Source organism: Zootoca vivipara, chromosome 15 (genome assembly GCF_963506605.1).
Source record: "Zootoca vivipara chromosome 15, rZooViv1.1, whole genome shotgun sequence".
Lineage (NCBI taxonomy): Eukaryota > Metazoa > Chordata > Lepidosauria > Squamata > Lacertidae > Zootoca > Zootoca vivipara.
Window position 1 is genome coordinate 4,641,402 of NC_083290.1, and position 22,948 is coordinate 4,664,349.

At 45.1% G+C, this 22,948-nt stretch overlaps 1 protein-coding gene across 1 annotated transcript; it reads right to left on the reverse strand.

Annotated features, from left to right (window-relative positions):
* Positions 1-4,558: 4,558 nt before the first annotated feature.
* On the reverse strand, positions 4,559-22,938 carry RNFT1 (ring finger protein, transmembrane 1). The gene is given in 12 exon segments (XM_035138930.2): positions 4,559-5,515; positions 6,154-6,255; positions 6,681-6,746; positions 8,139-8,297; positions 10,401-10,554; positions 12,307-12,407; positions 14,829-14,905; positions 17,521-17,610; positions 17,613-17,696; positions 17,699-17,734; positions 17,737-17,933; positions 22,829-22,938. Coding segments are annotated over 12 exon segments (1,230 nt in total). The 5' UTR covers positions 22,858-22,938; the 3' UTR covers positions 4,559-5,380.
* Positions 22,939-22,948: the final 10 nt, after the last annotated feature.

The following is a 22,948-nucleotide window of genomic DNA, read 5'->3' on the forward strand; positions in this document are numbered from 1 at the left end:
GCCCCCACTGCCTGTGGATTCCACACACCCTGCCAGCTTACAGCCCCTGCTCTTTCCGGTGCTATTCCAGAGGGTCCTTCGATCCTCAACAGTGGTTTCGCAGGGTGCAGGCTATATGTGGCTGCAATGGGAACAGTGTGTGAGTGCTGCCTGCAGTTGTCTGGCTTCAAGCCATCACCAGTCATGGGGCATTGTTGGTCCTCTGGACATTGCTGCACTACAGCTCCCATGAGCCCCTACAGCCAACATGGCAGTGGTCAGGAATATTGGGGGCTGTAGTCCTTGTTCTTTGGAGCAGAAAAATTCAAGTAGTAGAGTAGCGTTGAACAGTGGTTAAAAAAACCCTACTAATTTCAGTGGGACGGCGACAAATGAAATCTTGAGGGGCGTAGCATCCTCTCGGGGGCCCAGAGTCACTCCATTCCACTAAACGATCACATCTTTGAAGCATGGAGGTGGGGAGATGGAATTGCTCTGGGTTGAGCCCACTGCCCTTCTACTCGTGGACACTCTTAACTCCATGTCTTGCGGAAATACAGGTATTAACTTCAAAGTTGAGCCCAGCTTAAGGTTAGACCCCCTTTTTCTGTGGTGGATGCAGGTTGCCCAGGAAACGCCTGATTGTAGCAAAGCCGTGCTGCCAGAAGCGCGAAAGCTTCGTTTCTGTAATCTTCATATCGGGGAAACTAATTGCGTGTTTGTGAGTGGCAGTGGGGAGGGTCCTATGTGGTGCCTGCGTCACAGGTAACTGGTGGAAGGTGGGAAGTGCTTGGCTGTTTGTCTCTACCTGCATAAACGTCTCAACCAGGCCTTGGGCATGACTTGGCAGTTCCTGGGTGCTTTTGCTGACTTTGAAGAGCTATTAGGGCTGACCTGTTTTTCCGCTTTTTGGTTTTGCAAGGAAAATCCGGCTAAGGCAGGGGTGGTGGCCCTCCAGTTGTTTTTTGATTCCTACCTTCCCTCAGCCAAAGCCAGCGTGGCCAATCAGGGATGATGGGAGTCGGAGTCTAGAATCTGAAGGGCCAGAGTTGCCCCACTTCTGCATCAAGGCAACTTCCGTAACTCTATAGACAACCAAATGTTTATCGCTTCTCTAGTATGCAGTGAAGTGGACGTTGCCGTTCACTCACGTTTTATGTATTGGAGGCAGTATAGTTGTGGATGATGGCTTGTGCTTTGACTGTGAAAGCCAGAAATCAGTTGTGCTAGAATTCCGTGTGCCATTGGCACAGGGTATGTCCTGTTGAACTTATTGGTCTTACTTCTGAGTAGCAGGAGTGTTCTGTTAGGCACAATTCCCTGGGGTGTGAGAGATTATGTTGAGTAGCCAAACATGGTTCCATCCCAGATGTTGTGTACCACAACTTCCATTGCCCTTTGGCCATTCTGGTTTAAGGCTGATGGAAATTTAGCCCCACAACATCTGGAAACCATGACGTTGGCAGGCCCCATGGAAATGGTCAGGAAAGGAGTCATACGAGAGCCGAATTTAGAATAAGCCCCATTTGGTAGTGGGTTAGCCCTACCTCTTCCCTAAAATGAGAGATCTCTGGTGATCTTGTGTGTGGTCCTGCTCTGGGTAAATATAACCATCTGGTTGGCTAATACAGTCAGCAGAAGGTGGCAAAAGTGTTTTGAATCTGTGTTTTCCAGTTTAATCATTTCACTTAAGTCGACTTCCTAAACTGTGTCCATCATCTTTGAACTGTGAAACTCTTGAATCTTGACTTGGGACAGCAAGCACACACTATGCAATATGGGGTTATCCTGTATTTATTTGTATAAATAGATATCCAAACCTTGATTCTTCTCTCTCTCTCTCTCTCTCTCTCTCTCTCTCTCTCTCTCTCTCTCTCTCTCTCTCTCTCTCTCTCTCTGTAAATAGCTGTTATAGTATCAATAATATTAGTCACAAGACTTTGAAAAGGAGTGAAATTCTTACTCCTGTATGACTTCAGAAAGAATGCTAGTGTGTGAAATGCAGTGACTGTCAGAGAACTTAAGTGCTTTCTTTTTTAAAAAAAAGTCTTTAAAAGTTTTCATTGAGGTATAGGAATTAAGATTTATTTTGTACAAGATGTGCTTTTTTAATTATAATCTTGGGATTTTGCTATAATTTGATTTTTATAGATTTTTGTACCATTATATTATTAAAAAAATGGGATTAATACCTGCTGAGGCTAACCACATATTTAAGCATTAAAATTTGATAACTTGAACCATGTATTATTTCCACTAGAGATCCATGATAATGAAATGTAAGCAGTGCTAATTGTATTCCGCTGTTCACTTTCAGGAACAAAGAAGTGAATAGATCAGCTAGCCTGAGAGCCCTCCCATTCCAAGAGATCTATGGGTGGGTGTGTAAAAATCCCAACTATTGCCATTCCCTGTTGAATACATGGTATATTTGAATTTTTGCAACCCATGGGAATTTGGGGTGAGATTAGACAGCATCTGAGTGTTTTGACTCTCATTACAACCCCTGTGCTCTAACCTAGTTGATGGAAGGACCTCTTTTCTAGAGCCTGTGTGGGTCACCTTTAGCTCTCCAGGTGTTGCTGAACTACAGCTCCCATCAGCCTTAGCAAACACAGCCAAAGGCCTAGGACGATGTAACTTGTGGCCCAGCAGCATCTGGAGGGCCAACGGTTGCCTACACCGGATCTGCAGTGTTGCTGTGACCGGTGGGGCTACCCCTTCCCGTTTACTGCTCCTGTTCTTGTTTATGAAAGTGAAGGTTCCCAGAATTGCCAAGAAATAGTAGCTAGTTGGGATCTGTATGCCGTTTAATGGGCAACAGGGTTTGCATTCTCCTAATTGCATAAGGCCCGCATTGATCAACACTCAGCCAGCCAAAGTGGGCTTGTGTGGCTTATCACCCCCCACCTCCTTCACATAGATGGCCTGGGTGCTATGCACCGTTGGCCCAATTTTATGTGTAGCTCCCATTATCACGGGAGGGAATTGTGTGAAGAATCCTTGCCCAGGTTTATGCATGAACTGGTTCCTCTCTCCTTACTGTTTTGGGAGTCTTAAGACAGGGTTGGTGACACTTGTGGCTCTCCACATGCTGCTAGACCTCTACCAACATCCTTTCCCACTGAAACTGCTGGCTGAGATTGTTGGGAGACCAGCAGCCTCTGGAGTGCCACTGCTTCCCCACTCTTGGGTATGTATATCAGAAGAGGAAAGGTGGTCTGAACCTGGAAGGGAAAAAGAAAACCCCAGCTGCCATATTATTACCTCCTCCTCTCTGGCAAGAGGATGCTAATCAACCCACCAAACATTGCTGAGCCACACGCATCTGCTCAGCAAACTCTTCTGAGCCCTACTGATATGAATCAAATCTGGGCAGCAACAATGGTAGAGCGATCCCTGGTCTCTTCTCAAAGACAGCTTAGTATATTTGATGGTGTGAGCAGCTGTCCCTAAGGTCTTGGAAGAGGAGCAAATGGGGATCTAGGTTTCATCACCTCTGGTGTCTCGAACTGTGCAGGCATCTTCAGAAATTTAACATGTTTGCATCATGGTGTCTGAGCCTTTGGGGAAGGAAAGGAAGCGGGGGGAAACTGCATAAGGGCTTCAAGGTTTGGTGGTTTTTTTTAATTTTCATCTGTATGCTTTAAGGAGGTGTTCATTCTGCTAGATGTTAGCTGGCTTTGTAAACCATCTGTTAAAAATCAGATTCTACAGCTGCCTTACTAAGAATGGTATGAGGGGTAGAAACACCCTCCCTGCATTTCATTCTGTATTATTTACTGTAATAATATATACTTTATTTCAAAACAAATGGATGTAAATAGCAATTAAATGCAACTTTGAATGAATGTATGAATATTGATTATTTATTTATTGTGCACCCTCTTTGAGAATCTCAGTTTGCAGTTCCTGTTGCTACGAAGTTTGCAGATCAAGGGGCAGTTGATGGGCTCTTCAAACCAAATGTAGACTTAATTTGGAGTTTGGTTGTTTTTTTTTTAAAGAAACAACATACACACTCCTTCTACAGCATAACTTCGCTATACAGTGAAATGACTGCTCAGTGACACAGAAGTCAGTCACAACTCTTCAATCAAAAGGAATAGTCATGACTTCCAAGTTAACAGACTTGTTTTTCAGAAAACATTTATTGATGTGCTGTCCAGCCAAGTGTTAATTTCTTAACTTAAGATAGATGGGCAACTTGTAGCCTGCTAGTGGCTGAGAATGATGACAATTGCATCTAGTGCCATGTTTCTACCTTGGCTTGTAGGCCTTTATGTTATAGACACAGTGACCATTTTGCACGCATCCAATTGATGTGTGACCACTGACACGCAGGTCCTTTTGGACCCGGATGAGGGCAGAACGGGGGGTGGAATGGGCTTCTGCATGCTCCGTGGATGCATGTGGGGGCCAGGAACAGAACCCCATGCAAAATGGTGACCGTCTGAGAATTTAGGTGTTTGGTTTTTTTTTAAAAAAAAAAATACTGGTTACTTTTATAAGCAGTTTCACTGATGATATGTTGGAAAACGTATACGTGCAGAAGAGGTAGTAAGAGAAATCCCAGACCAATGGATTAAAACTGCTTTTATTCTCACCAATTTTTAGGTAATACCACAGGTTGTTGTCTTAAGTATCACTAAAATAGATCTCTTCCGCTTTGTAATAAAATGTAGTTGTTTGACAAAATATAAGATTTTGCTTTTTAAAAATCCAGGCTTACAAAAGTAGAAAAATTATGTGTGCATAATTGAAGCAAAAAATTCATTCGTGACTTTCTTGCATGAATATAAGTAGCTACTGCTGGAATGGCAGGAGGGATAAGGAACCAGCAGCTTCTACAGGAGCCAAGTGGCATAAAGTGGTAGCTCATATAGAATCTCAACATTTGTGCAAACTGGATTTTTAGCATATCACGTGCAATACTGATCCTATTCGTGCTTTGGTAACAGGCTGGTTTAGACATCTGCATGGAACTGAATTTGAGGCTATTGCCAAAAGTTTTGAGGACTTCTCAACCAACGTTATTCAGCTTTGGTTCCCGTGATGAAATTGGACTACAACTCTCAGCAGCCCCTGCCAGTAATGGTCAGGGACGATGGGCGTTCTAGTGCAAAGGCACCAGGGGAACCAAGGTTGGAGAACAGAGCTCTGGCATATTTTACACACAACCAGCAACTGAAGGGTGACTTCAGCATGAAAAAGAGGCTTTCAAGCAAAAGCAAGTTGCTTTATGTCTGAATGGACTCGAAGTCCTGCAGCAGTTGAGAGATGGACGTATGTAGACTTAACCCCCTGAGTACCTTTTTCTTCTAATGCCTCCTTTCCACCCAACCCCCTTAAACGGTAAAGACCAGCATTCAAACTGTAGTTCTTGTGTCCGACAGGGTTTTTAATAGACCTGTAGTTGTGCGGAAGTTGCCCCATCTTTCCACTTGTTGATGTGGTCCGAGATAATGGTTCTGCACAGGGGGCACGTTCTCTCTCTGTTGAACCACAGAGCAATGCATTCTTCACAAAATATGTGCTGAAACGAGAAAGGTTGCTTTGAGTACGATGGGGTGCAAAGGAGCTCAACAGCATTCAGCATACTTCTAAATCCCTTAAGTGGTGTAGGGCTTGGCTGAAGGGCAGCATTCCCTCTCTTGTGCTTTTAGTCTGTATTTTTATCTTTTGAAACCGCTCTGAGATCTTCAGATGAAGGGCGGTATACAAGTTTAATAAATAATAATGAGGCCAGAGGCAAAAGTGGGTCGGAGCAATGAATGTAAATTATACCTTTGTGTGTGCGTGCACGCACACACACACACACACACACACCTCTCCACCCTTGATCCAGGCAAGCAAGCGGCATTATCAGAGTTTAAGGATGCATCCCAGCCAGGCAAAAACACTCAAGCGCCAAGCAGGGGCTGGTGAGGGGTGTCCCAAGGGCCAAACAGGTGTGGAGGGTTCCATTTGGCCTCCAGGCCTGAAACTCCCCATCCCTGGTGGAGGGCAATGAGTTGCAGAGCAGTGAAGGTGAGTGTTATGTTGTCTAGCAAATAACCGTGTCCACCATTGCTGATCTGTGCGCTGAGGAACTCTGGGTAACCTTCTAAGGAATTGTTTGGTTGTTCAGAACAACGTCGGGGCAGCGGGAGGAGAATAACACTGGTGAGTTACCTGGCAGATGAGAAGAACAGGCTTCTGAAATTCAGCTTGGCAGATGGAGCAAATGTCTTCCACTTCCGCACACTGCCTCTTGCTGGCTGCGACGCCGAAGTTCTGCAAAGAGAGAAAAGGTGCAGAACAGGCTCAAATACTTGGTTTCAACCGGACACTTAGCCTTTTGGAAAGGAAGGGAGTGGCAGAAGATACACTGGTCAACCCCCCATGATAGAGTAGTAGTGTTATCCATATATTGCAGACATGGTGTCTGGTGTATTTATGACACCGGTGTGGACTTTCTAGTATATGAAAGTACATTAGCCTTCACCCTAGCGTTCTCCAAATGTCCAACTACAACTCCTGCCATCCCTCACCATTGGCCATGCTAGCTGTGACTGATGGGAGCTGTAGTCCAACAACAACAGACCTTTGCCTCCCCTGTTTTGTTTTTTAAATTGTAGCTCCAAATTTGAATGTCACAGGGAACTGTGGTTTGTTTAAACAGAAAAGAAAAATGTTCTTAAGAGGGTACAAATACTCACTGGTCGTGCATAAAATATCCGCAAGACTCGTCTGAAATTTTTCAAATGTCCAAAGAAGCTCAAAAGCTGAAAAGATAACATGAGAGGAAATAGATGTAAAGTAGCTTTAAAAACAACAACACTAAAGGGGTCTTAAGTGTCATGTAACAACAATTAAAAGTTGTGGGCTTTCTCCTATAAGCCTAGAGCAGATAGAATAAAGCTAAAGTCAAAATGAGAGACGCTCACGAAAAAGATTAAAAGTTAAAACGGAGGCTGAGAAAATAAATCCCAAAAAGACTGTGCTGCTATCCTAACCATGCTTACTCAGAAGTAAGCCTTACTGAATTCAGTGAGGCTTCCTCTCAGCCAAGTAAGGTTAGAACTGCAAGCTAACACAATCAAGACTTGGTTTTATTTCAAAAGATTTCTACAATGATTTTCTGTCAAGGTGTAGTCAGGTCAGCTTACAGCAGGCATGTCCAAATCTGTTTTATCCCGCCCCAGGGGTAAACCTCAACAACTTCAATCCTAAAAAAAAAGGTCAACAACTTTGGTTGGTGGCCCTTTGGATGTCCCTCGCAGCCCTTCACTTCATCAAACCTGGCCCTCTTTGAAAAAAGTTTGGACACCACTAGTTTACAGTAAATACAATGTACGGTATTAAGAGACACAACAGCATACCACCCACCATATATCTAGGGGGTGATGGGGCAGAGAGGAGGGTCTCCCTTGAATACCAATCTTGGAAATTTGATTGGTTCTTAAGGTATACTGGTCCCAGAATCGCCATCTTGTTCAGTGATTTGCAACCTATAGCTTAGTTAAAGGCTGTTCTGTGTGCTGGCCAGCTATGCGCTCCACATCTTGGCTTTTCATTCATCTTTTCCAAGTGACACTCAGCATTCAATAGCTACTAAGCTGGATGTGGGCATGCACACACACACAAAAAAAAACACCACCACAAACTTCAGGGTTCCCCAGAGCATGCAAACACTCCTCCTGCTTGGTGGCTCCACACTGGCTGGCTGTCACGACTTACCATCCACATTCTCTATTAGAGGGAGAGATGGGAGGTTCCTTTGCAGGGAAAACTGATATTAAGGAACCCAGCTGGGCACCTTGCCCCAGCCAAGCATGGCTCTAGCTCAGGCACCCCCAAACTGCGCCCCCCCCCGATGTTTTGGCCTACAACTCCCATGATCCCTAGCTAATAGGACCAGTGGTCAGGGATGATGGGAATTGTAGTCCAACACATCTGGAGGGCCGAAGTTTGGGGATGCCTGCTCTAGCTGCTCAAGGTTAACACAGAAAAATAGTTTTTGCCATTTGTTAGCTGAAGAAACCGAGGCCTAGAAAGACAAGGTGCATGCAATCTCACACACATGGCAATGTCTTGCTGCTGTGTTTACACCTAGGTTGCCTCTGTTGCCACACAGTTTTAAAGAAAAGAGGGTTCAGAAGCAAATTGGGGTTTACCTTTAGGATGAGGTAGAGCAGGGCCATCAAGATTCCAAGACTCCACCCCAATGGGCTGTCCAGCTCCCTTAAGCCAACAAAGTACCGGAACCAGACTGGCACAGGGACGATCTTGCGGTAGTACTGGCAGAGCTCTTCCAAGAGCATATACCAATAACCCTGGTTTACAACATACAAAGAAGATCGTTGTTACTTATTTCTTACTCGCCCATCACTGCAAGCTTCCATAAACTCTGCTACCACGCCATTCTCCAAGGAGCTTGTGACGGCATGAGTGAATTCACCCCTCTCCAACCCCCACCCCAATTTTATCCTCACAACAGCCCTTTGAGGTAGGCTAGGTAGTGACTACTCCAAGGTCACCCAGTGAGCTTTGTTTTCATTCTCATTGGGGTTCTTACCCATGCCAAAAGCAAGTCCTATTTTGGGCAGAGAAGCCATGTCTTTAACCTGTCACCTGATGTCAGGGGCAGGGCGGGTAGGCATGGCTCGTGAGCCAAACGGGGTAGGGCCTGGCAGCTCAGATTAGACCCGGGGTCCAGAGCTTCCCCACTGTTGCTCTTGCAGATCATGCTTAATGCCAGAAGCCTGGACCAAAGACAAGGTTGTGGCCAGCTAAGTTCTACTCAAGAGTGGACCCACTGAAATCAAGAGACCTATGTAAATCATATCCATTTATTTCCATGGGCCTACACTGAGCATGACTAACACTGGACACAACCCATGGGGTTAACAGCTGCTGAAGCCCATGAAGAGGTATACCTATTTTTTGCAATTAAAAAAAAATCATACAAATGGACACAGACAGCTCTTAGGAGTTCAGCTTTCTAGCATAATAAATAAAATTGCAGCAGTGCCAGGAATCTCTGCTTGGCAAAGCTTCCCAGACATTATTTTTACCAAATCAATAACTCAGATCTCTGCTGAACTGGCAGGATTTTCATTATTCACTTCTAACAAGATAATATTTAATGATTTATTTTTGTCCAGTTGCCCGTGTCTGAAAGCAAACCAGATTTTATTCGGTCGTTAAGCCCTTCTCCTCTCACCTAAACAGTTTAAGCCAGATGAAGGGCCTGCTGTTCTTTCATCGTACATCAAAGTGTCATGAGAAGTCAGCATTAATGTTGGGACATCATTACTTTGTCAAGTACCTTCCACCACTAATTACTATATATGCATCTTAGGGTTTGCATCTTTCTTTTTAAAGGGTAATGCTTAACTTCTTGCCAGTGACAGTTCAAGACCACTTCAGCCAATGCACTCTGCCATTCATTAATAAGACGGGTGTTAGCCCCACTTCACTTCAATGTTTTTATTCTCATGCTATGAAAACTATTTAAGCAGAGCTGACTCAAGACTTCTTCATCTGACGTTCCTTCGTGGCTGTTCACAGCCACTGCTTTCCCCACCTCTGCTGATGGCTCAAACTTCACTCCGCTTGAGTGATCCCAGTCAGATTTGGCTTTAAGAGCAAAGGAAGCCTCTCTAGCACAAGGGGAACAGCTTGCTGAACTAGTCACATAGGCGCTTAAGCAATCAGGGACCTCTATTTTTTTATTTAAAAAAAATTAAAAGCAATCAGGGACCTCTAAGCATCCAACACTTTTTGCAGCAATCCCTGAAATGTATGGAAAAAGGCGTTTTTTCCTGACCCTGCCCTATGGCATTTCTCCATCCCAAAAACTGACTGGTTAAACTAAGGAATTCCCTGCCATAGGAGCCAGTCATGGCTGCCAACTTGGATGGCTTCAAAAGAGGATTAGGCTTACCCTCCACGAATTTGCCCATTAGTGGTTACTAGCCATGATCGCCAGGCTCTGCCTCCACAACTGGAGGCAGGGTTGCTTCTGAATACTAGTTACTGGAAGCCACAGAAGGGGAGAGGGCTAGTGCTTGAGATGTCTTGCGGGTTTCCCACAGGGTTCTGGTTGGCCACTGTGAGAAAAGGATGCTGGACTTGATAGGCCACAGTCCTGGTCCAGCAGGGCTGTGCTCATGTTCTTACGACAAATGCCTTCCCTTTTAGTCCATCCCTTCTGAAAGCTCAACCTTCTTGCTCTGATGGGAAGGAAGCCTTTCCTAGGAATTAGCAAACCTAGGTGCTTCTCTCGTTGCAATGAAATACAGTAAGTTTTACCATCACAAGCTGAAGTTAAGTTTGTGACAGTGATACAACTGAGTATTTCTAACTCATATTAAAAAGTAGTTTTTTAAAATAAATAAAAAAACCCAGCAACAACGGCAACAAATTTTTCTTACCTTGGACTTAAAAGACATGATAAAAGAAGGCAGCAAGAGAACGATGCATTTGAAGCCCATGAAGAGAAACTTCAGAATGAAGTCTGTGATCCCCACGATCCAAAGTACCTCCCAGAAATTTGTGTAATCCACAGTAGGACTTAAAAGGATCAAGCTTTTTTAAAATAAAAACAAAATAAAGGCAAAAGAGACTGTAAGTTGAAGACAGTTTTTCACATAAAGTATTTTGGCACCCTTGAAATGGAAATGCAAAAACACTTTCTCGTTTCAAGCAGAATGCTATGGCCAAAAGCTCCCCCCCCCCCAAGCTAGGAGCTAAAGGACACCTTAAACCTAGGTAATGAGTACAACAATGCAATGTCTAGGCACACTTTTTTAATAACAAGAATACAAAGCTGAAAATGAATGAACTGCAGCTAAAATCTCATATTCATTTTTCACCTGGTCTAGTCTTCATCTGAAGACTGCAAAAAACAACAACAAAGCCATGCTTCCCCTGCCCACCCCCTTAATATTCTTAAGAGGGTCTCTTTTCCAGTCTTCAGAGAGTGGCTGGAAGTGGGAAGGCAGAAAAAGGTCCCCCTTTCCTTCCACTCTGCAGTTTTAATCTGAAATCTTAGGCGCAGTACTGCGCCCAGAGCTCACAAACTGCTCACGCTAATGAAATTCCTTGTTGCAAAATGCGCCTAGAACAATGGGAGTTTCGAAAGCTGTTAGCAAGTATCAGACTCTGAAACTTGGAGCCCCCTCTACTAGCTCCCAGGCATGAGAGCCTTTCTTCCACATACTTACTCATTTTATGGTTACAGGTAGGTAGCCGTGTTGGTCTGGGTCGAAGTAAAATAAAAAAAATTCCTTCAGTAGCACCTTAAAGACCAACTAAGTTTTTATTTTGGTATGAGCTTTCGTGTGCATGCACACTTCTTCAGATACAGTGAAATGGGAATTTCCAGGCACTTATGTAGAGAAGGGGTGGGGAGGGGTGGGGATGGGGAGGGGGGATCACTCAGAAGGGTGGTGGAAATGGGTGATTGACTGACTGATAGCTGTTTCCGGTCATCAACAGCGTCTGGTGAAACTGCCACACTTCAAAGGTTGAACAAAAAGGATTGCTATCTTGGGGGAGGGGGAGTTTTTTCCTCTAGCAGCCTACTCTACTCTACTCTCAAGAAGCCACGTTTTACAAATTCACTTTTTATATAACTTCAATAGGACTTTTCAAGACTGGATTATAATTCCCTTCCTTCCATCCATCCAAGTATGTTATCCAACATATAAAAAGCCCTCCCGGAACGAACCACCCAGACCAGACCAGTATCCTGTTTCCAACCATGAACAGAAAAATGATCTGAAGAACCCCACAAACAAGACGTAAAGGGATGCAAGACCTGCAGTTTGGTCCCCTAGTAACTGGTTCACCACAGCCGGTAACAACTTAAATCTAGAATTCTGAGTAAGCTTTTCCGTATTTACGGTTCATTTTAATCCATTTTATCTCAGTTGTATCTTTTTCTGGGGGGGGGGGTAACTTTATTGTACACTGTTTAGAAGCAACAATGTTAAGCAGGAGACAAGCTGTTGAAATAAACTGTAGTGAAATAAATTACCCACCCATTTTTAAAAGGCACCTTGTGTCCATCATCAGCACATTTGAGGAGTAAGGTCACACCCACACCATGCATTTAAAGCATCATCCCCCCAAAAAAAGAATCCTGGGAACTGTAGATTACCCTTCAGAGAGCTATAATTCCCAGCACCCTTAACAAAAAACTGTTCCCATTATTCTTTGCGGGGGAAGCAATGTGCTCTAAATGTATGGTATAGATGTGGTATCACACATCAAGGAAGACTTTGTCCATCCCGTTTTACCGCCATTCAGAAGGGAAAAAATTCTAAGCTGAATTACCTGTAATGAAGAGATTGAGGGTAGAACGTATAATACAGAAGGAGAGAGGATCCTGTTAGGAATGCCAATAACCAAACACACTCCAGTCTGGAACACCTTTCCTGCAAGAGTAAGAGTTTTCAAATGGTTAATCCAAATGACTGCATTTTCTAGTTACAAGATGCTAGGCTGCTGTGATTTTGCCATTCATTTTCCATTTAAAAGAGACTGCCGAGCTCAGAGGGCTTTGTAAGCGAGTTTTCGGAGTACAGGCCTAGGGATGGGACTCCAAATAAACTAGACCCAGGCAGTAGGGCCATTGATTAAGGGTGATGGGAGATGAAGTTCAACAAGTGGCAGAGGCAATGTGCCCTCCACTTAATCAGCCGGACTGCTACTTCTGCTGTCTAAGGCTGCAGTTCTAATACCATTTACCTGGGATTAAGCCCCACTGAATTTTGATTGCAAAGCTGTCAGTCCACCCTGAACCACCCTTGGAACGAGACAGTGACTCTGAAGAACTAAAGCAGTCCCCCCCCCCAAAAAAAAACAGAGGACCAAGAACAGCTGTAGACAAATACACAAAAAAGACAGCCACATGGGTAGTTAATACCCCAACTCTTTGAGCAGTTTATCCCACTGGACCAGGTGTGGGGAACGTCTGTCTCTTCAGACGCTGCTGAACTACAATTCCCATCATCCCTTGGCAGTGTCCATGCTTGCTGAGGCTGTTGGGGGTTGCGGTTCAACAACATCTGGAGGGCCAAAGGTTCCCCACACCTGCTTTAAACAACAGGTTTTCAGTGCTAGGTGAGGAGTAAGAGAAGATGCCTCATGCAATCTTTCAAACAAACCAAAAATTCTGCAGGAAATCCCTTGCTAAAGGGACAGATTTCTCAAAACATGTTGCGATCAAAACTACTTGGGTTTGTGGTTCTCAAGAGCCTTAAGGGAAACTTTGCCTCTTCAGAACAACCAGACTCAGGATTCTTGTTTTCAACCCCTCTTCAAAGATGGAAAGATGACTTCTTTTATTACAACATGGCAAGCTGTTTGCACAGATTATTTATACTTTGCCTTTCAAACAAGTAGGATGAGGTATGGCTTATAACCTAAGTCAAAGCAATGCAAATAAAATATAATGGAAGAAAAATAATGCCACATGAGATACAAATAGCAGCAAGGCAAGACCTATACTACTGATAGCGGAACCATTATCTGACTGTGTGGATTGCTGTGTAACCAGAACAGTGCCATCCATGCACCAGATGGGATGTATCAGGAGCATAGCTGTCAACTTTCGGATTTAAAAATAAGGGATCACTTGCCGAGTGCTGCCGGAAATCGCCTCTGCGCATGCCTGGGCATGCACAGAAGTGATTTCTGGTGCCGGCTCTTCCCACCATGTCCGGGGCACCGGAAATCGGTTTCTGCGCATGTCCAGGCATGCGCAGAAGCAACTTCCGGTGCCAGGCTGCCCGTGTCCACATGTCTGGGCACCAGAAATTGCTTCTGCGCATGCCCGGGCGTGCGCAGAGGCGATTTCCGGCAGCACTTGGCAAGTGAGCAAGCAGCCAGCCGCTGAGCGAGGCGTTTTACTGGGCGGCGGCTGGCTGCTCGGCTTGCGGGGGGGGCGGTTGAGTGGAGCCTCCCCTGGCCGAGAGCTTTACGGGGTATTTTACAATCCGGGGTAACAGTGGGGAAATGGATTTAAATAAGGGGTTTCCCGCAAAAAAACGGGAGGGTTGACAGCTTATGATCAGGAGGCCTTAGGGTTAGGACAATCCCACAATTTGCACAAGTACAAACCTGCCCCTGCAAACGGGCAGGGAGCCCAAAACAGCTTAGTGAGAACTGAGCATGCTTGGGGGATATGGAATGCTGACTGACTGCAGGGAATGGCGGAGTAGGGGAAACAATAGGGGAATGGAATGGAGTATCCTGAGAAAGGGCATGACTGGCTGGCATTCAGAACAGGAGCATTTCACACTGCAACATTTTTGTTGCAAGCCCTGCTGGTCAATCACTTCATTATTTCCCCAAACACCTTTGTTTAAGAGAAAGGCCTTTGCTAGCTGGCAAAAATATTAAGATAGCTGAGCCAGACTGAAGACAATTATATATAATGGCAGCTATAATGTATTACCTTTGTTGAGACCAGCACAGCCACAAAGTAGTGAGCTAGTTTGCGAGTTTCACAGAACTTTTTCCCCAGGCTAGACTTTGAGGGAGGGAGGGAAAAGTATGGCGGAGGCCTGTGTGCAACTTTAAGTAGTAAGTCAGTTTTTGCCGAGCGCAGCAGAAGTGTTCAGGTTGCATCAAAGCAGGCGGGGGGAAATATTATGTAAATAGTTCATTATAACTATATTCTTATTGTTGCAGCTGTTCTTAAATCAACTTTTTTATTTTAAGCAATGAATGTGCTTTTTATTTTAAGCAATGAAATTAACACTGTTCCACGTTTCTGTCAAGAACGCAACTCCTAGGTAAAGTGAAGCTTTAAAAAAAATACTTACAACCTCGCCGGAGAGGTCAATACTTACTCTTAGGAAAACCTGATTTACAATCCTTTTGTTTGCATACATATAAGTTTTTAGCAGCCCAACTCCAGAGAAATGCCCTATTAGGGAAAAAGGGTAAATTACAAAACGAAAAAAAGAAAAGAACCAAAAAATGCATCAAACTAATTTTTTTCAAAACAAAGCAGCAAAATCAAAAAGGGCATTGCATAGTATATCTTGTAACTGTTTTAGACAACAGAACAAAAATAATTAGCCACTATATACTCAGGGGCACTGCTGCACTGCACGGCTCTGAATGCACCCTATACAAATCATCAGATTAGTGAGAATTCCAATGAATTAAATAGTAATGAGCATGCTTCTAGCTCTCATCGCTGAAAGGAGAGGTCTAAACACGGCACAGCAGTATCTGCTAAAGGCCAAGATTTGAGGGCTTCCACTAGCTGGAAAAATGTTCTTGCAGTAGACTTCTCTCCCGTTTACTGACATCTCTCCCGTTTCCCTGCTCATACGATATTCCACCCCATCCTCCTCACTATTATGCAATTAGGGCATAGTGCTGGCTGGCTGGAAAGATCTCAAGCTATTTACCACACTGGGGAGAGTTTGCATCTAATAAATCAAGCTGGAATAAATTAGATCAAACAAACACCACTTGCATCGTTGTTTACATTTGCATTAACTCAGCAGTGTCTTGAGGTCTTTTTATATACATTTGCATCAGGCCGATAAACACCCACTCACCTGGGTCACTTGTTGCAGTGGCTGCTGGCCTATTAGTACAAATGGGGCATGGCCCCATAAACCTCAGTCTAACCTCAAGCAGACACCACCTGTCTGCCTCTTACAACCAGTCAAGCAGGTGGCCCTTGGCTGTCAGCTTTGGCTGTCAGCTTTGTCTTCCTTGGTCTGCGTTGCCCCTTGATAACTCAGCAAGGAGAAGAATGGGGGCAAAGCTAGCCAGTTGAGTCTGCCTGTCATTGGCTGTATATGGGCCAGACATTTGCTCTGGCTCCACCTACTGTTGGGCTCCCTGCCTCACGCCCTATCAGTCCCAATGGGAACAGCCACACTCATTGTGAATAAAAATCGCTTCCAAATGACAAAGGCAGGAGGATTATGTCAACTGGATCTTTTTTTCAGGAAAAACTCCAAGGACTGCATCCTGTGTGCCACAGATGGCTAGCCCAGATCTTTGGCTAGTCATTTGATGGGCCAGTAACATTTCAGGACTTGTAAGACAGGTTGGCACTTTTAAAACCATTCTGTTGCTTAGAAATCTTTAGCCATCGTGGAACCTTTCTCCAGTGATGGGGAAAAGAATGGGTACATTTAAGAATATTTTTAATCTGTTGAAGGGAGCTGCAGATTTTGACACCTGGTGTTTCAAAATTTTAGTTCTGAAGTAAGCCAAGTGTCCCTGAGTATATGACCACAAAAGAACAAACTGAAAAAGCTAAAATGCATTTTAGCGGCTTCTCAGCAGCGGAATTTGAGCAGAGGAGGAAAGGAGAATGGAAAGCCCCAAGAGAAGGGGGGGAGGACTCTCAGGAAGCTCTTGGGAACAGTACAGTGAAGGACATAGTAGTGCAGGGGCTTATGATCAGAGATTCTCAATTTTCTGCCAAGCCTGGTAGCCAAGCGAAGAGGGGCTGTGTCCTACCTCCTCAGAATAGTCCCAGTGAAATTAATAAAACCATGAACAATGGTTCTGAATTGCAATTTGTTATATTGATTGTGTTCCTTAAAAGTGTCGTAAAGATTTGTTGAAAAAATAAATAATTTTAACCAGTTCTTTCATTTACAGGAGGGATGAGGAAGCTGTGGCCCTGTGGATGTTGTTGGACTACAGATCCCATCAGCCCCAGTCAGCATGATCAATGATTAGGGATAATGGGAGTCATAGTCCAACAACATCTGCAGGGCCACAAGTTCCTATCCTCAGTTTAAACCAACTGGTGTAATGCTGTTGAACCTGAAGCACAATGGACACTCCTTGTGCCATTGTTGTTGTTGTTTTACAGTGGACTTGAAGAAGGCAAGGCAATGAAATGCACAGGGCAATTGTATTTTTCCCAATGAACTTTTCAATTTCAAGCTGCATCCTGAGGTTCTTCCTCCTGTTTGGGCTTGAAACTTAGAAGCACATGACAGAGCTGCAGGACCCTGTGAGCAGGGTGGGATTGCCTGGCGGGCCACATTTGGCCCCCAGGCTTGAGGTTCCCACTCCTAATTTCAACCTGTAAAAAGGATAAGAAGGAATAAAGCTGCCTGTTTTCAATTTAAAATCCCATCCTGGGTATTGTGGGGTCGTAAAAGCAGCAACAGGTTTAAACCAAGCCTGAATTTGTGTTTCCGTTCCAGAAGCACATAATATGTGGCACTGAGGGCAAAATTCTACCACCCTTACACACACACACACACACACACACACACGCACACACACACACACACACCACCACCACCTTCTAGCCCTTATTATTGCAAATCATACGGGTGGTGTCTGGTGAAATCTCAGAAGCCAGAAACTGGCCAAGAAAGTTTTCCATTGCTCAAGGCTAATAGGGAAACCAGAAATAGGCCAACTAGTTTTCAAGATTGTGCAAAACTGTTAAATCCCTTGGCCTGGAAGCAAAAACCTGCTGCTTCTCTTTCAACCTCAAACCCAAATAAATGCAGTTGTCTCCAGAGCACGCAATCTCTTGTACTCTACCCAATATGTGCTGCATGAGGAGTTTGATGGACAGGATCAAGATGTACGGGAGACTCTTGTTTAGCCAGTGGAGGAGATATCTGAGCTCGAAAGAGAGCTGCCACTCTGCTCCTCCAAATTTGAGCCGCCATCTTGAGGCCCTCGAGCTTCACTGTGGGAGTGAGAATGGCTCTGAGTCCTGACTGCAGGTGCTGCCTGGAGTCTGCCTCTCCAGAGCAGAGCTTAGCTGGATGTGGATGTCCCCTCCATGCTGGCATGATCCTTCTCCTGGTGACCTTGCTCCATGAGTGCACTGAGAGGCTGAGGTACCATTGCTGTTTCCTGTCGCGCCGTGGCGATTATTTGAGTGGGGCTGCATGGCAGCAGGCTGGAGGTGATCTGCTCCAAATTGCTTGGTTTTGACGAGATGATTCCTAAGAAGGAACAAAGAAGCAATTAATTATTATTATTTTAAAAAAAGAAAGAACTGGCCACAGGGAGGAAAGAGAGAGATCTTCATTCTTGGAGCTTAGCATAAGCTAAGTGATATCTCTTGATGTGATGTCTCACTGCCAATTCTCTCCTGAAAGCCAGTCCCTAAGAGGCAATCTTAGCAATAGCATTATTGCTCCACTGTGGCTCCAGTATTGCCACCGCAGTGCCACCTCTGGTACATGTCTTCCTATCCCTCCGAGTTCCCTTATTGCCAATTCCCAGAAGGAATGGGAGGCCACAATGCCACCTTCCCCAACCTGGTGCCCCTCCAGATGTTTTGGACTACATCTCCCTTTGGCGTCAGGCAGTACGTATTGGTGAAGGATACAATGCATTAGAATTGGTAACATTCAAGGACTAGCACCTGCTTCAAAACTGTAGCTCAGTGGTGGAACATCTTGCCTTGCATGCAGAAGGTGCCGGGTTCAATCCCCGGCATCTCCCAGTAGGGCTGGGAGAGACCCACCTGAATCCCAGGAGAGTTGCTGCCAGTCAGAGTAGAAAATACAGAGCTAGATGGACCAATTGGTCTGACTAAGTATAAGTCAGCATACCATGTTTCTAATTGAATCAGCCCTTGATTTAGAACCATGAGGACCGGAATCTTGCTCTGTTTTTAGGGGAAGTGCTTAGCAGTAGAGCATGTGCTTTGCATGAAGAAGGTCCCAGGTTTAACCCCAGGTAGGGCTGAGATAGACCTCTATCTGAAACCCTGGAAAGCCACTTAACAGTCAACGTAGACCATGGGTCAGCAAACTAAGCCTGGGGGCCAGATCTGGCCCAATTGCCTTCTGGATCTGCGTGGGGATTTTGATCATTCGGACTGCACCATTCCCCCCCCCCCACGCACCACAGCGGCACCTCCTCCCTCCTGGCTTCTCCCCGCCCTGCCTAGAGAAGGAAGGGGGCTGGGCTTTGTTGAGCTGCGGTAGGCTGAATGGCATTTTAAGGAGCCCGTCTCTGGAGCCAGCCCTTTCGTGCTGCTCATCGTCCCTCCACCACCGCCACCAGCCCCTGCCGCTCGCAAGGCACAGGTAAGCAGCCACCGGCCCCCACAAGGTCTGAGGGACAGTAGACTGGCCCCCCTGCGGGGAAAAGTTTGCTGACCCCTGACATAGACAATACAGACCTAGATGGACGACTAGTCTGTATACGGCAGCTTCTGATAAATCTTCAGCTGTCTGCTGAGTCTGGCCATACAGGGGTCCATTAGAACTTAGCCAGCCAGAAGCTGGCCCTGTGTGGTTCTCAAACACAGATTAAATGACTCTGTCTGTGGTATGTTCAGCCTTAAAAAGATTTATGAGACAGGTGTAGGTTTGTGAAAACTGAAGGAACTGCATGGAGGTGGTTAAAAATTTACACTTATTCAGGAACATTTGCACAGAATAGCCCTTGGTTAATATTAAAGTCCCCAGCCCCAATCGCTGCAAATATCTATTATTAAAGTCATCTCACAAAGCACACAGGAAATGACAGATGGCAACTCTGTTAGCAGAAGAATCCTTGTAATTCTCCAATTTGAGTGGTCACAAGGGATTGCCTCTTAGATTCCTTGAATCATAACTATTCATTTGGAGATCAAATTCTGGAAACTAACTAAAAAAACTTAAAATTCCAGTTAAATAATATTTAGGCTATGTATACACCAGGCATCATGGCTAAACTTGGCCCTCCAGCTGTTTTGGGACTACAACTCCCATCATCCCTAGCTAACAGGATCAGTGGTCAGGGATGATGGGAATTGTAGTCCCAAAACAGCTGGAGGACCAAGTTTGGCCATGGCTGGTATACACCATACATTTAAAGCACATGGCTTCCCTGCAATATATAGAGCTGGCCAAACTTACTGGGAAGTTAAGGGAACAAAGAGATCAAAAAGTACAATTAGAGTGGAGTAAATTTGTGGAATATCTGGAAACGTATTGTAAGACTCTAAAGACACTAACAGGTCTGAAATAATACCTACAACAGGAATTAGAGAGTTAAATATAAATTATGGATAAAGAAGGGGATTGATGAAAATAAGACAAAAGAAAGGCGCAAAATGTAAGAGATAAACTGTAAAACTAAACGTGAAGTGAAAGGGAAGCTGGGTTCGGCAGAACTAAAATTGGGTATGAAGGTAGGGGGAATGGGACCATTTAAACATTTGTTTGGTGATGGCTTATGTATTGTATTTGGCTTAATTTGCATCTTATAAATTTATGGTTATGTGTATGTCAGAAAAAACAATAAAAAATTATTTAAAAAAAAATAAAGCACATGGCTTCCCTCCAAGAATCCTGGAGCTGCAGTTCAGAGCTACAACTCCCAACACCCTTGCCAAAATACAGTTCCCATGGTGCTTTGGGGGAAATCATGTATGGCATGTACCCAACCTTAAGTCTCCTGTCACCTTGCTCTTAGAGCAAGGGCAGGGAACCTTTGGCCCTCCAGGTGTTGCTGTACTACAACTCCCACCAGCCCAAGCAAGCATGACCAATGGCCAGGGGTGATGGGAGCTGTAGTTCAGCATCATCTGGAGGGCCAAATGTTCTCCACACCTGTCCAAAAATAACAGGGTCTTCCTGTTTCACAGACAGAAATCCATATATCAACAAGCAGAGGTGGCAAACTAGTGTGGTGTGGTGGTTGGAGCGTGTGGGAGACCTGGGTTCGAATCTCCACTCAGTCATGAGGCCTTTTAGAAGTTACACCACTTTCAAACATTTGATGGTGTGAGGGTGCAGTGGCCAAGAGAGGGCATTCACTGTGGCAGCCCCAAATCTGTAGAATTACCTCCCCAGGGAGGTTTGACCTTCACCCTGTAGCTTTCATTGAATGTTGAAAATGCACCTCTTTAATGTGGCATTTGACGCGTGGCCGGGTCAGCCAGTGTCTTTTAAAATTGTTTCAACCAACCCTGAGACCTTATGATGAAGGCTGGTTAAGAAAGCCAATTAAAAATAATAACAACCTGGGTAACCTTGGGCCAGTCACTACTTGTCGGCCTAGCCCTGTTGTGAGGATAAAATGGGGGTGCGAGAGAGGGGGGAAAATATGTAAGACAGTGGTTCCCAATTAGTTTTGTACAGCAGACCCCCTGTTTTTCAAAAGCCAAGCCATGAACTCCATACTTTTGAAAATGTTGATATTTCTACGATAGTTTTTGTTGTCTGAGTGGTGCTGCAGACCCCCTGGGTGAGTTGTGCTGACTCCCTGGGGTCTGCGGACCAACCATTGGGGACCACTGATGTATATGACATTGTAAGCTCCTTGGAGGAAGGGAGAGATAACAGAGTGTCAGATAAAAAACAGAGGCCAGTGGGAAAGGATTGGGTTCCTTTGACCCCAGACTGTTTTCTGGTGGGTAGCAGAAAGCCCTCAAGTTGGTCAACTGCGTCAGACCAACATGGCTACCTACCTGAATCTAGAACCCTCAAGCAGTGGCACCTGGTTCACTCAGGTGATCAGGGCATGACCCCACCTACCTCAGTCTACCCTCAACCACCTGTCAGCCTGACTCTGACTGCCATTGCTTCTAGACACCATCTACAGTTAGTTCCCCCACCTTTTCCCCTACCAGTTGCAGTGGGCCCCAGGTACAACTGTCCCTCTGGGTGGAGAGGAGGGAGTTGTCTTAATGGTACCTGCCCTTGTTCCCTGCCTATCTAAATGGGTCCCAGAACCCATACTAAACCATAGCATATTGGAAGGGAGGAACATTTGGGTCCCGCTTGCGAGCACCATTCAGTATTGTGGGATTTGCTTCTTAAACGGCAAAAAATGACTGGAAGAATTAAGAATCGGGAAGACCAAAATCTTAATAAGGAATAGGGAAAATAGAATTTATTTTTAAAATCATTGTAAACAAATGAAATTATTTGTAGGATTGGAATGATACTCGTAGTTCAACATTGGACTATGGTGATAATGGAGATTTAATAGAATGGGATTACCGGTAATAGAGAAGATGCGGGAGGAAAAAAGTTAACTTAAGGACCCACAAAGGTAAGGAAGGAAGTCCATGGGAATTTATGGAATTCTCTTTTTATTTTGATTGTTTGCAAATTTCAAAATTTGGAAAATTTAACAACAACAACAACAACACGCCTGTTAAGAGGATAAAATCAAACCGAGCCTCCTGTTCCTTCCAGTCCCGGAAAATGCTGTCATCAGCATCAACAGAAGGGCAACAAAATGATCCTGGAGCCTAGCCCAGCTCAGCCCCCGTGTGAAGACAGTCTCTGAGCAGCTACAGAGGGCCATAGCTGCCAAGTTATCCCTTTTTTAAAGGGATTTCCCCTTATGCTGAATAGGCTTCCTCGTGAGAAAAGAGAAAACTTGGCAGCTATGCAGAGGGCATGGTGGTGGTGGGGCTTACAACCAAACCTCTTATCTCCCCCCCTCCAACCCCCACCTGCAGCCTGCGTGAAGGGGCCTTGCAGGGAAGCTTAAACCACCACAACTTCTTACAAGAAGTTGAGAAAGTGAAAGTTGGGGGAAGGAAGGTGTCCCAGAAAATAAAATTTAAAAAGGTAGCTTCGTGGGCCTGTAAGGAAAAAAACAAACAAACCCAAAATCCGTAACATTAGGGCAATGCTTGGATCAAGGGACACAGAAACGACACGAAAAACAGCTTTCGAAATCAACATCAAGTCTCCCTCCCTCTCCCAGCTTTGGTTGGCCTAATATTACATAGAGGCAGCTAAAGAGTTTCTATACTGTGGGATTATAGTAAAAGGAAGGAAGGGGGAAAGGGAGCGAGAGGCGGCGAGTCAAGGGGAAGGGATCTACTCGGGTTTCTTCGGGGTCCGCGGCACAGAGTCCCTCTCCCTCCTCACCCACCTACCTCTCATAGCGCGGCGGCCGGTGCTTCATGGCGAGCGCCGCTCTAGAGGCCGCGGCCTCCCGTCGGCCTCCATCCGGCGAGTTAAACAGGCAGGCTCCGAAGGGAGCCGGGGCGCGGGGG